Genomic DNA, 15,311 nt, shown 5'->3' with positions numbered 1-15,311 from the left:
GTTTCTGTGCATATGATATACCGTATTTAGTTATTTAAATTAATCATCTTAAATGCAATGCTCAAAATTGTCCTTATAGGATTTATGACTGTTATTACAGGACATAGACAACAAGATATACTTAAAGTCGATGCTTTTCAGACCACTATTGCTGCTTGAGTGTAGTTATTCAGTGTCTTTGAAATACTATCTTTGTGCAGACAGACATGCCTTCTTATACGTGATTGTAATTGCAAGTCTTTGGGACGTTTTCATTTTCTTACAAGACAGACCAGAATTTAAATAGAACGAATTATAGTCAGGGCAATGATCAGATTTAGTCTTGCAGTACTTCCCCTAGCAGCTATATGAACTAAAACTGATATGACACAGAAGGTTGATGTTTCTAATTCCTTTTATAACTAGTCCACTCACACTGAATAGGTCATTTTGATAGCAGTTTTCTTCTTTATTATTTTATTTTCAAACTCCTGACATCAGACTACTGTCCTTATCTTTAATATGGAACAGCAAGGACTGTCTGAAGGACTGAACCACATCAAAAACTGGCACTTTCTTCTTCTAAATGAGGAAAGTAGAGCAGATATATTCTTACTGTGTTTATTTACAGTGTGTCTGTTAAAAAAACACAAATCTAACTGAATTCCTTTGAAATGCATGAGGAGAGTGACAAAATCAACGTAGTGAAAAGACAGGGCTTGAAACAATATGGGAAATATGGGTTTCAAGAAAATGCAACAGTACATTCGACAGTGACACGTGGTCACGCTGTCACTGAAACCCAAGGGAATTGGAGGCAGAGGAGTGGAGAACAGAGGGAGAGAAAGGGAGCAGGGAGATGTGCAGTATGAGTATGAGGAGTGCAAAAGATGCATTCAAACATCAGATGCACAAAAAACATCTATATTTCTCAGAAGCCACACTAGCAACCTCAAAGAAAGTTTTATATGAAGATCTGTGAGTCTTGTAAATCCACAGGAAACAACAAGTTCTAGTGTCTACTGTATGTAGCCTATCAGTGGTGGAAGAAGTACTCAGACTTTTTCAAACATTTCTTTTAAAGTGATCCCTGGCTAATACGACAAATATGCCTTAATACATTATAACTGTCCTCTATAACTACAATGTAAAATTAAAAACATCTAAAATATTTTATTTCTTCTAGAAATAGCTAATCTTACAGTCAATAGGGGAAATGCCTGTCGCAAGTTGATGATGTCATAAATGTTATGTGTGGTCTAATTTATGGCATGCATGTGCAAAATAAACCACAAACACATTCGAAATATTGATTTGATGCTCATATTAACCATAGGAAGTATTACGTTTGTTTTTATTTGCACATGCATTCCATAAATTCCATAGGGATAGATCACAAATTACATTTATGACATCATCAACTTGCGACAGGCATTTCCCCTATTGAGTGAAAGATTAGCTATTTCTAGAAGAAATAAAATATTTAAGGTGTTTTTAATTTTACATTGTAATTATAGAGGACAATTATAATGTATTAAGGCATATTTGTCTTATTAGCAAGGGATCACTTTAAGTACCATGGCCCAGAAGGCTGGCGTAGCAGTCTAGGAACCTAGGCAGCTAATCCAGCAAGTTCGAGTCCCGATCCCGATGACCTTTCCTGCGTGTCACCTCCCGCGTCATTTGGAAACGCACATGAGTTCTGGGCAAACCCCGCCCACGGAAGCTTTTGATTGGCTGAACGGAGCCTGAACCGGAGCTAGGGAGCGCTCCTTTTTGTTTGCTTGGACCGCGCAGAGGTGCGACCACCTAAACCTAACCCTAACCTCAGTGAAACTAACGCTGGTTATTAACTAACGTGCCGACGCTGGTGAGTAGCTAACCTGCCGACACAGGTGAGTAGCTAACCTGCCGACGCTGGTGAGTAGCTAACCTGCCGACGCTGGTGAGTAGCTAACCTGCCGACGCTGGAGAGTAGCTAACCTGCCGACGCTGGTGAGTAGCTAACCTGCCGACGCTGGTGAGTAGCTAACCTGTCGACGGGGGTGAGTAGCTAACCTGCCGAGGGGGCGAGTAGCTAACCTGCCGACGGAGGTGAAAATTAAAGGCTCCTCCCAGAACTCATGTGCGATTGCAAATTGCGCGTCACCCCCCCATTTCTCTCCCCATTTCCTGTCAGTCTATTGTACATCTACTGTCAATCAATAGTTAGAAAAAGGCCCAAAAAGATAGATATATTTTTTTACCATCAATAAGGCAATGAATAAGAAAAGAATTCCCCTCATAATATGGGGTTGTGGTATAAAAAAGTTTGAGAACCCCTGACTTAAAGCACCAAAAGTAAAAGCAGCTTTCCTTGATCCTTTGGCTATTTTCGAATAGCCCAAGTCTACAATATAGGCCAGGGTTACCTCAAAATAGTAAATAATACGCATACAGTAGGTACTTTCCACCACTGACGAGTTAAAACAGGGTTGTACTGTATGAGCAACCATTTGTCAGAGCAGAGGGAGAGAACAGCCTGTCTAAAGCCCTTCCCATCTGCAGTTAGTTGATTGACTGTAAGCTAGCATAAGGTTGAGTCCAACATATTTCACTGACTCCTGCAGGAAAGTAAACGAGAGAGGGACAGTCACACAGCCCTATGCCAAGCAATTAAACTGCTGATTTGGCACAGCAGAGATTTCGTCTCAGGCAGCCCGCCCCCTTCTCCCGTGCATGAAACAGCGTTGTTCCACGCCTTCCATTTCTGCCAGTAGGCCTCGTGGGCATTGTATTAGTTGTGCCAATAAAGCTTTTCATCTCGCTGTTTAAAAAGAGATGGCAGGGGAAGTATTCCCACACTTAGCCGGGGCAACCTCTACTGAGCGGAGTACATTCATTTTGTCATCTGCATTGCCCAGGATAAGGCTTCTGTCATGCATTACAAATGGCTGCCCCTGCAGGGCAATGCAGCCGTAGCAGTGCACTCTCACCAGTTTATCCGCCAACGCCTTCCTACTCTGTACCATCAGCATTCCTGATGTTGCATTGCGATAAAGGTTTCAAACTTATCAAGATTTTAAGATTCAAGACTTGTATTGTTACAGGTTGTAGACTATATGAGTACCCAAGAGTAGAATTCATAGGTTTTGTTTGTAGCAGCAATAACAATAAGAAAGGATTAAATAAGCATAACAGCAGTAATAAGTAGAAGGTAAAGAGAAAATTATATAGATTATAGTCGCTTTCCTGAGACAGAAAAGAACCTGACGGTTTCCCCATCCACTGCCATTCATTTGGGTCTCCAACCTGGGCCATGCATTCGGGTCCCCATCCGGAATCAATGGGGATAAATACTATAATCAAATTTTTTTGTCTTAGGAATGCGACAAAAACAAAAAAATATTATTGAACTATATGTTAACTGAATCTAACTGAATGTTAGATTCATTCACTTTCATTTATTTGAATTTGGTGTTTAATCTCATGAAACACTTTAGACCTTTATTACAAAACTCAGTCACCTGTGAGGAAATGTACTAGTTCAAATTAGACTGTGAGGCGTGTGAGCCTCATTCCCTCCATTATTAAACAGTTCTCTATTATCAATAGTTATTCTAAAGAAGGCTCATTTTCTACCACTGAAGCAATGATATTGAATTAGCAGCCACAGAATAAATTAAATGGATAATAACAAGCACAAAGATGAACGCTGCTATCACCTTCAAGAAAAGTCAAATTCCAATTTATCAACTGCAGACTTTTGTCACCTTTAAATTGGATTTGGCTAGTGAGAACATAATTCTAATTGTCATCTGGTGCCAGTGGCTCAGGAGGTAGAACGGACGTTTGGGAACCGGAAGGTTCCCAACACCTCTTGGACCAAGTGTCCTTGAGCACGACAATGAACCCTAACTGCTCCCTGGGTGCTGTTCAAGTGTTGCCTGCTGATCCTAATAGTTAGGATGGGTTAAATGCAGAGGACAAATTCCAGGTATATGCAAATGTATTTGGTCAATACCCCGAAAAATAACTGAAGGGGACGCACATTATTATTATTATTATTATTATCAATAAGGGTAAGCCCTTGTGAACCTTTCAAAGTAGCGTATCTGATAGGCATTATGAACGCTGGCCACACGAATAGCCGCGGATCATAGATTATAGTATGCCCTCAAAAAAAGTCTAGAACACACCCTGATCATACCCTTTTATGCCCATACATGGAGATCCCTGTCTGTAGAACGTGGTATTAGCGTGGTATGTGGCCGATGTGGCCTCCATATATGGGCATTCCCATATGAAGTCCTGTTAGATATGGGCTTAATATTGATGACATCAGGGAACTCCATATATGGGCATAAAAGGGTTTCTGTTAGTGTGACATCACAGTGAGCCAGAGCGTCATGTCAGAGCGACAAACCCATAGAACCACAGTGTCAGGCGTTATAGACAGAGATACATACATACATACGGACAAGCTGTGACCGTTCACATACTAATCTGCGACCTACCGGTACGGTCGCAATAATAATAATAATTTCTGTCTCAAGTTCTATTTCATAGAGTTGCACTTGCAGCAACAATGTTTTTTCCTACAGTATGAAAGACAAACTGGTGTACAAATGTAGGGCAGTAGACGCTAATTAAGCCGAATCACTCCACTATCCACAAGCATGACATTATAAACAAAACATTCAGTGTAGCATGAATAGCTCAGCTCTAAAACATTCTATCTTGGTTGATTTGTCACCTCAAGACTAGGAAACGGCCATCATTTAATTTGAACTCTGACAGTACAATATGCCTAATGAGTTTGTCTCCTATTCCGCCTTCTGTCCCGTTTTCATTCAAATTATAAACTCACTGTGGAAGGTGGAAGGAAAGTAAGTAAATAAGTAAGTCAGTGAAAGGAACTGTATTTTAGCAGTATGTGAAGATAAAACTAATGAGGCGGACCACAGTTGTGATATAATCTGGCTTCAATTTTGTAGCACACGTTAAAATCCTGAGTGTTCATTTAACTATGAGAGAGTACATACTGCATGAAACCAAATGGACCCATACACTAGAGTTAAAGTAGCATTGAGGACTTTACTGTGTATAGTTTATCCTTTTTGTCACGATAGCCATTATCTGCAGAATATTACTCACCTTTCTTATCCCCAAAGAAGAGGGTCTGTTGTGCAGGGTTTGACCACTGGAGGGAAGTGTTATCATTAAAATCCACACGACAGGTCATGTTGGCAGTGCCCCCCTCCACCGCTGTCACATTCTGAGTTGTGGGGAACTGACCTTGGCTACCTGCAAGATTATGAGACAGAGTTTAGGTCACAGTCCAGTCGTAAAATAGGCTGTAGCTATTACTGCAGTCTTTTCATTCACTGTGCATGACTCTCAAACTTAACACCATAAAGGATTACCCACAAGCATCTCCCCAAGACAATGATGACCTGAGTGCATCACAATAAACTGAGGATTATCTAATGTGAGCGTGGTCACTGTGGGCTAAAGCCTTGAGCAGGGAAACAGTGGCTTTTACACAGAGAACAGTGGGCTTTCCTTGTGCCTTAATGCAGGGCACTAATTGGTAGCAGTGGCCTAATTAGAGGTCGTCATGTTCTGCCGTAGACTCCAGCTGCAGCTGGGTGGTAAATTGACATATAATCCCAGGCACGGTGGGCCTTCGATCCAAGTGGCTGCCCTACCCAGATACAGCTCCACTCGTCACAGTTTGCAGACATTCAAACAAGGCCAAATCACCCAGCCTTGCTGGATTTTCCCTTCTTATTCCACATTTGTACTGCGGCAAAGTACCCTAATTACATTTCAGAAGCATTTCCATTCCCCATGTGTTTTATTGAATTCTGCCAGTGTTCTAGAACCAATACTCTTATTGAGAAGAGTCTGTAGGAGTGTAGGCAGTGCAGACAAATATAACAAGCCTGACTACATTGTTGCCTTAATGATATCAACAGCTATACAATCAGAAGGTAAATAATGCAATTTAGATATTGTACATGTTTGTGTTTACATTGTTTACCTGTATCATATAGTTTCAATGTTCAATGTTGATTTACCAGCCTGGGATCCTAGTTTATTAAGTCACTATACGTACGCTGTCTCGCTGCATTCTATGTATGTGATTACCATGCTTGCTTATTAGTTCACACATTATAGTTCTAGCCCAAGTTACTTTTTAATGCTCTGGATAACACTTAGCCAATCAGGAAGCAGCATTAATGTTCTGGATAACACTTAGCCAATCAAGAAGCAGCTTGAGGATCTGTCGAGCTTCACATGACAGTTAGCTTGCTGCAGAATATAGTCATGGCAACCGCACTTGCAATTTCCAATTGCATCTTTCTAGTTGTACTGTAAGTCTGGATAAGACCATCCGCTAAATGCCTAAAATTTATTGTAGATTGTAATTGTACAACCTAGTTGATGTTAGACACCGTAGTGTCTCAGCTTAGGAATGCTTTGTTGTCCATGTGTTGATCTTTATGTGTGTCTTGTCTACAGTAGATTGTGCAGGCCTGCTTTGGTGTCCTGCTTGTACCTACAGTACACCTTGTGTGTCCCAATAAGAAGGTGACATTGCCATCGCCTCTTTCAGGTACACTTCACCACAGGGACATTTGAACTGAGGGAGCAGCTGTCTGCTTCATTAGTTCAGCTCACAGGGGGATCAAGGGGGCCTAGCCAAAGGTCTGTAGACCTTCATTCACCTTCACCATCCTGCTTGAGACCATTGTAAGCAGAGGTCAATGCTGTAAACCTGGTTATACATGACATACAGTAGAAATGTCATAATGGCAAGTCTTCCAAAACTTTGTTATCGGATAAAACAGATTTTCTTTTCTGATGATATCTACTGCATAGTACTGTGTTCTCTGTCTGTCATTCAATGTTATATGAGTTAAAGAGAAGGATCTCCTTGGAAATAAGCTGCAAGACTTACTTGAGTTCCCTTTTAGTTGACCTTGTACCAGTGAACTGTACTGTCATTAAACTGTACCTTTCCCCTATGCAACCTTCTAATAAATACTTAATTAAATCAATCAGGTACAATGAGCAAAATGATGTTGCAAATTCAAGCCTGATTTACAACTTTTGTTTCTTGTGCTATGTCCACCATCTCCACTTGTCCTGTACTGTACATCCAGTAAACAAAAACAAATCCATTAAAAACAGGAATAAACAAATGGTTATACATTGAATCAATCTTTTCTGGGTGCAGAGGTTAGAGGTGGTGTGCTGTGTAATGAATGATTGCTGTTACAGGAACTCAACAAATCATGTTGAATATGCACACCTGCAGTTTGGTTGTGTCATTGTCTACAGGAGCATCAGGAGAGAATGTCTTCAAATACAATTTTGCTGCCTGTTTTCACTGCTCTGTCTGTGGAGACATAAGGGGCACTGCTGAAAGGCCCACAAGCAAGGCACTGAACACTATTGCTCCAAGGGCATTCATTGCACTGCAGGTGAGACTGTGCTCTGATGTTATCTGAAAAGAAGCATATCGATATGGGGCTGCATGTGTATGGATACACGGAAATAAATGAATGCAACTGGAAACAGAAAAAGATCTTATCGGTCTGCAGATATTCCTGCGTGTCTGTGCCTGTGGTACCAACTAAGAGAGACTGACCCGAACACCATCTGCGCTTGCACAATATAACAATTCAACGTTTCAGGCATCTGAATCAGATGATCTAACTGAAAGGATTTTCAATAAAAGGATCATAGCAACCACTATCCCAAATATTATGCACTGCTGTTTACATTCCTCTCAGCAATGATGCCTATGAAATACAATAGGAAAGGGAAAATCAATATGTGATGACTCACAGAGTCATTTGACACATACAGCAATGAATGGATCTGAATGTTGTCTGCCAAATCATTCCTCCCAAGGGCTGTCAGCAGGGCAAGTGAATGACAAATAAAATCTTGATTCTTCGTATTTTTCTTCTAAAAGAGCTAATTCAAACTAGAAAGAGTACTCTGCGAAGAGCCTATCTCCGACAGTCTGGGTTTCCTACCCATGACTGTACTGTGTAAGTCATGGGTTGCAGCTGTCATGACCTCAGGAAGCTGCGGGGGTAAATATATTGGAACACATTCGAAAGTACTTTTGGACATACACTCTATAGAGGCCCCTCATTACATGATTCAAATTTGGGGTCGATCAGAGTTTCAGTTTCTGTAATTCTTTGTACAATAGGCCCCTCCAGCTAACTTTGGAAGACACTTATACAGTAGCTATGGAATATGACTAATCATAGCTGTATGTTTATCACATGGCTCCAGAGATAATGTGTATGATTTGTGTGTGTTTTGAACAGAAGCTAGAGGAGGTGTTTTCCAGAAAAAACAAACAAGTAACACGCCCTAATGGCAAATGGCGGACCATCAGGTCAGAGCTTCTAAATACGTAACACACTTGTTGTTGTTTCTTTGGCCACTGACCATGGCGTTTTTGAGGCGATGCACAGCGGTAACGTGATCCACCTCTCGTTAATGGTGGATCACATCTGCCTCTGTAAGGGCTGGTGTGTATTATCTTCTTTTGTTGCTGCTTTCTAGGACGGTGTTGGAGGCAGAGCTGTGAGTTTGTGTGACCCACCGAGCAATTTGAGGGTTAAATGACGTTCATTTTACGTCTTAGCCGTAACCTGACGTTTGGTTTAATTGTGGTCTCCTGGGCGTCTAAATGTGAAAGTTTTTTCACCGTCTTGACTTGAACCAGGCGTTGTTTCTACGTCATTTACACGGCTACATTTATCCGTTAGCGGCCGGCGAAAGTAGTGAAAAATGATGGCAGCCAGCAGGGTTTAAAATCACAATTTCTTGGTTCTGAGAACCGTACCCTACCTGGACCACGGCAACTGATCGAATTTGTAATGCATTCAAGCGTTGTTAGTATTTGGCCACAGGAGCCGACGGGGTTTGAACTCGGGACGTCTTGGTAATGGGGAGAGTGTTTTCTGCTGGTGTTTCAGTCCGAGTGTATCAAAGGGTGCGTTCGGAAATGCGCACCGGGTGTGGTTAGGGTTAGGGGTTAGGGTTAGGTTTAGGCATAGTTTTACTGAGGTTAAGGTTAGGGTTAGGGTTGAGTTTAGGCATAGTTTTACTGAGGTTAGGGTTAGGATTGGGGTTGGGTTTAGGCACTCACTACACTGAGCACTAGGGGTGTAACGATATAGTAACTGTATCGAAATATCGTTTTTAACTTAAAAAATCGAAGTAGATCGAAATGAAAACAGCTAAAATTGAATCGTATTGTTTTATTTTGTATCGTATCGAATCGGCAGTGCAAAGAATCGATTGTATCGATACTACCTACTTGTGCATTGTATTTAGCATTTTTAAGAAGAAAAAATTAAAAGGTGGGGTTTAATTACTTTTCCTTTCCATATAGCTACACTGGTCTATCGATAAATGTGTGTAATCTCTGGGTTCATGTCAAGGTGCAGGTTTGTCAATATACAATGACCATGTATTTGGCAGATAATCACTGTGTTTACTTATTTATATCCATAATAATTCATGTTTCCCTTAAAAACCTGCACTATCCACACCTTTCACACAGATTTAATTTCTTTGCTAAATAGTTACTATATCGATTTTAAATAATTGAATCGAATCGTATCGTATCGCCATGAATGAACCAATATCGTCCATGTATCGTATCGTCAACCATGTATCGTGATATGTATCGAATCGCTATTAAAATGAATCGTTACACCCCTACTGAGCACACACCCGGTGCGCATTTCCGAACGCACCCTTTGATACACTCGGACTGAAACACCAGCAGAAAACACTCTCCCCTTGGTAATGAGGCATACACACTAACCACTGGACCACTATTAGTATTTGACATATTGCCCCCTACAGTTCATTTCGGGTTAGTGCAATTTATCGTTTGTGGATAACGCAAACTAACTCCATGAATAGCTATTAAAATGATTTTATTTAATCAATAGCATTGAATAATGGTGGGGGCAGGGGTTTGGGGGGAGCTGTGTGTGTTTGTGTATGTTGCTGTCAGAATGAATTCAGAGAAGTATAATGCTGTCCCGAGCAGCACCACGGCATTATATGTCGTTATTTATTACACTTTTAGAATTTTTCAAATGACTTATTGCCCAGCTTTTTAGACGGCTAAAAGACGTGCAATAGCCAGAAAACTGCTCAGTGGATGCAAACTACAACTATTAAGGTTGAACCGGGAGATCTAATCATTTCAACCTATACTGTTAGCATCCGATAATGAACAACTTGATCAAAATGAAAAAAATACGTTATGGTCTAAAAATGGTTTTCATCCAAGCGTTGATATATGGTTCAAGTGAAAACGTCAAATGATGGCTAAAACTAACCAGACTATTTTAAGACCATACCTCTTAAAAATAATTTAGTCCAATATTTGACTATCAAGAGTGCAAATTAAAGCTGTTTTTTATAAGCAACATGTATGGAATAATGCATATAATTCAATCAGCTAGAATTGTTTAAAAATAAAAAAAAATAGACCGTTGAAATGAGGTCTTAAAATAGCCAGACGTCTAGATCGGGTCTTGTGCTCGGTGGGAAGCTGATTGCCCGCAGCTGTGTGGCTCGTTGCCTATCGCGTGGCGTGGCGGTGATTGCCCAGTGCCCACAGCTGTGGCGCTACTAGCGTGACTAACTCACTCACTCACTCACTTACTAATAACGGACGGACATGAGCTGCAGGTTTTCAAAGTACATGCAACCTGACGGTCACAAATAGCAGAAAATGATTATTAGAGGCCTAAGATTCAAGTGTTATACCAAAATGTAAAGGAGGCTAGTATAGTGCCATCATATGGTTAGTTTGATGTCTTCCTTGGCCTACTGGATTAGCTCTGGACTCGCTCGCTCTTTCGCTCACTCGCTCACTCACTCACTCACTCACTCACTCACTCACACAATCTAAATCTCATTTACAAACCACATGTACAAAGCTGAACTTAAGCTGTAGTTCTTAAAATCTATTTTTGCTAAAGTTGTCCTAGTATGGGCCCATATCTTAAAGCTAAGACTGATTGCTTGGCTGTGCCACCACTTCCCAGAATGCTTCTAATGGCACTCACAGAGATCTAAGAGTGTAAGTGCCCACTCCAGTGAATGCTGAATCTAGCAATATCATCCAGAGCTAGGAGATTATGTACAGTACCACATTCAGGTACGATCAGTCACAATGTCAGCTCCTATGAGATTAGTCATTCTGCTTGCTGAGCCTCACACAGCAGGAATGTACTGTTGCAGTCATATTTCTATGCTGCAATGTTAACCACTTAAACCCTCTATTCTTTGTAAATCAGACCTGAGATGATATGATATGATATGATATGATATGATATGATATGATATGATATGATATGATATGACATATGATATTTCTTGAATGCCTGGTGGGGGGCATCCTACATAATAATTTTAGAAACTCACTCACTCACTCACTCACGCTCTAACGCTCTAACGCTCACGCTTATCTACGTTTATCTATTCACTCGCTTCAGCAACTGATCCCAAAGTTCACATGGTATTGGCCATTAGCATTATACCAACGGTGACGGAGCCCCACACACACACCCCTCTCTCTCTCACAGTTAGGAATGTGCTCTCTCTCTCTCTCTCTCTCTCTCTCTCTCTCTCTCTCTCTCTCTCTCTCTCTCTCTCTCTCTCTCTCTCTCTCTCTCTCTCTCTCTCTCTCTCTCTCTCTAACGGGTATGAAACTCTCTCTCTCTCTCTCTCTCTCTCTCTCTCTCTCTCTCTCTCTCTCATCTTCCAACGGGTATGAAAAAACTATGTGGAGCAAGCGCATACATTATGCCTTACATTATGATGCTCCCACATATGCTCCCACATATTCTCACGCACGCACCAGTTACAGTAACTTTCCCCACAACCCACACTCTGCACATATTTTGGAGCACATATCTTCGAACGGGTAAGGTCTAGTATTATATATGCACTCAAAAATGTTTGGATTTTATATTTTACAGGCACTTGATGAAAGGTCATGGGGTCACTAATATCAGTATGGTTTATCTTGCAATCCCCTTGTTAGATTTTGACATATCTTGTACGCAAGTGGACATTTGACCTAAGGGTGGCATTTGACTAAAGGAAGGGCTATGGCAGGGGTATTCAACTAGATTAGTCAGATTAGGCAGGGGGTCACAATTGTTGTGACCGGTTTACAATCAGAACCGTCACATACTGTATTGTCCATGTCTGTCCGGACGGGTAAGGCTTGTCTTTTTTGTTGATTGACTCTCATGCTCTGACATCACGCTCTGTCATCGCTGTGATGTCATGGGAACCAAATCCCTTTTATTGACATATATGGAGATCCCTGTGATGCCAGGGGAACCAAATCCATTTATGCCCATACCATTTTATGCCCATATATGGAGATATGGAGATCCCTGTGATGTCAGGGGAACCAAACCCTTTTATGCCCATATATGGAGATCCCTGATGTCATCAATATTAAGCCCATATCTGTGAATGCCAATATATAATCACTGTGATGTCAGGGGAACCAAATCCCTTTTATTGCCTTATATGGAGATCCCTGTGATGCCAGGGGAACGAAATCCCTTTGGCCAGATGGCCAAGACATGGTGCGACCTTGCTTTTCGCCGTTAGGGGTCTTACTGGTAGTATAATAATAAATAATAATGCACAGGCTTTGATTTGGATATTAAGAAAACAGGAAGACGATATTTCAGTGTGCTATGCACGGGTCTCTGGCATGGAAGTGTCTTTGTGAGAAGAGAATTGGATGCAGACTGGCAAGGTGAAGTGTTTACCAAGTTTTAGCTTTTTTTGAGCATCCGGCATGTCATTAATAGTGGAGAGTAGGGTCGTTTCACACTCTAATAAGGAGCCTAACTAATTTTGGTTCGGGAGGGCTCCCCGACCCGAAATTATTTAGGTTCGGGGGGAGTTCATCCATACTTTCTTAACGGCTAGTGCCGAAGTCGCTTGTAAATATTGTAGGTCTGTGGCATGACAACGGTTTTGGCCGATGAATGAGCCTTGCAGGGCGGATACATATCTGACTGGCCCTCGCGCTGCACGCTGAATGACTGGAGGCCCAGTGAGTAGCAGCTCCAGCAGGCAGCAGCAGTTACGGGGTCTCTTCTCTCTCTCTCTCTCTCACTCACACTCACAAACGCTCCAGCTCTGTCAAAAACATTACAAGCTCACATTATAGACGTGCCGCCTCTCTTGCTGCATGCATGTCATCACACAGTCACAACTCGTCGTAGAAAACCTATCAACACGGAACACTAGCAAAGTTGTGTTTAAGCTTTTCTTTTCTCTTTAAAACGGTCGGCGACGCGTTAGCGATACACGCAGCAAAGCCATGAATGTGTGTGTGTGTGTGTGTCGTGTGTCCCGCGCGCAGCGCCTCCCAGACAGTCCATCATTCTCGTCTCCAGCCAGAACGAGAACCAGCTGACAATGTATCCGCTCTGCGACGCTCAATACACGGCCACACAAGCATTGGAAGTCGGCGTGTCTCCCTCCCAAACGACCGCTGTTTCCTTGGCTTCACAGCCGAGCATATGAACTTGGAGCCGGGCTGAATGAATGAGAAGACACCGCTGAGTACCGAAATTAAGTCGGGAGGTCACAACATTTCGGCAGCACCGTGGAGCCGAGTTTAGTCGGTTGACGCCCCCCCGAACCGGGAGGGGAAACCCATATTTGGGTCTGGACATTGCCGAACCGAAATTAGTTAGGCTCCTTATTACAGTGTGAATTGACCCTAAGACCATCATTCAGCCCAGGGCACTACTGAGGTGTAAAACCTACAAGTGGATGGAGATGTAGAAGATGGACAAAATCCACTCAAAACTAACCAATTGATTGATTTGAAAGCCACTACAAATGGATATGTGATTGATGAAAATGAATGCACGCTGTTGAGCTCTTTTATGTTTAAACTGCTGAACCTCTTGAAAGCTACATTATTCTGAAAGTAGTGAGAAGTAGACAACATGTCTGGCCGTTTTGTTTCTTTGTACCATGAAAAGGTCTTTAATAATACTTTAACTTTTGATACTTGTACTTTGACTTTTGATACTTAAATACATCTTAAAACCAGTTCAGTCAGGTAACTCACGATATATTGAACAATGTTTATTATTAATGAGAATATACAAGTGTGTATGTCACATTTAATGTGGCGTTTGGCTCTGCTACTTTTTCTCCCTGCTCAGCAGCAGCACAGAAGAAGAACATCATTAACCATTAGGAGCAGGGAGATATATAGGGTGCCATATGGCATTGGTCCGACATCTCATTGTTCCTACATCCCATTAGTCTGAATCTGGTGAATGTTAACCTGGTGAAAAATACTATACCTAAACCTGAACCTAACCCTAACCTCAGTAAAACTATGCCTAAACCTAACCGTAACCTCAGTAAAACTATGCCTAAACCTAACCCTAACCAAGTAGGACTAATGAGATGTACTGTAGGACTAATGAGATGTAGGACTTATGGGCAGTCCCTGATATATAGATATATAAACAACCCCCCCATGGGGAACAGAATTAGCAGAGCCTCTACTGGTGGTGCTGGGGAGGCGGTGGGGGCAAGCAAGCGCAAGCAACAGTCCGAGCAAGAGCAGCAGGAAGAATGACAGACTGGCCGGGCTTAAAGAGGTGGTCTCATGATCATAAATAATAAAAGAATAATAAAACATAAAAGAATTGCATAATAAATAAACCCTTTAAAGCTGATATAAGTAGTTTTCTGCTAACATAAGCAGAACAAAGGCGACTGCTTATTATTTGTATTATTATATATATTTTTTTATTATATTCAGACGGCTAACAATGCTCCCTAAAAAAATCTAGTCTCTGTGACATTTCTAGGGGCTGCAGTCTTGCCTCCAAAACTATTCTGTTAGAGAAGCTCTGTCACTAGCATCTCATTGGTGCATGAACCAGCCGACCCGGGGCTAAAAGCATTGATAGACAGGTCTAGCCAATCCAAACGAGAGGCACGCTGATTGGTTAATCACGAGCAGGCTGTACTTTCTGGACCAATGACAGAGCTTCTCACAGATAAGACTGCGGCTCCTAGAAGTGTCAAAGCAGCCGATATCCCCGTTGTCATCCCTTGGGATGGGTCTGTTATCACCGTTGTCATCCCTTAGCTAAGGCTCAGTAGTCTGGCTACTAGCTCCCAGGAGCTGGGAGACCTGTTATCACCCTTGGTCTTGTCATTGCAATGCTCATGCGCTAACACACGTTCAGAGGAATAATGTACTGGTCTTTCTCTCAGCA

General features: G+C 41.8%; 1 protein-coding gene across 1 annotated transcript in view; it reads right to left on the bottom strand.

Annotated features, from left to right (window-relative positions):
- Window positions 1-15,311, bottom strand: part of cadm2b (cell adhesion molecule 2b) — a gene marked incomplete at both ends in the record, with an annotated part of 202,725 nt that overhangs the window by 43,742 nt on the left and 143,672 nt on the right. The window contains one exon of the mRNA XM_080730898.1: window positions 5,116-5,265. Coding sequence (XP_080587024.1) covers window positions 5,116-5,265 — 150 coding nt within the window. The remainder of the gene's footprint in view (window positions 1-5,115; window positions 5,266-15,311) is intronic.

The sequence above is a fragment of the Nannobrachium achirus genome, assembly GCF_963921795.1.
Source record: "Nannobrachium achirus genome assembly, chromosome: 8".
NCBI lineage: Eukaryota > Metazoa > Chordata > Actinopteri > Myctophiformes > Myctophidae > Nannobrachium > Nannobrachium achirus.
The sequence above is the reverse complement of the archived record's forward strand: the minus strand, read 5'-3'. Positions and strand labels throughout refer to the sequence as shown.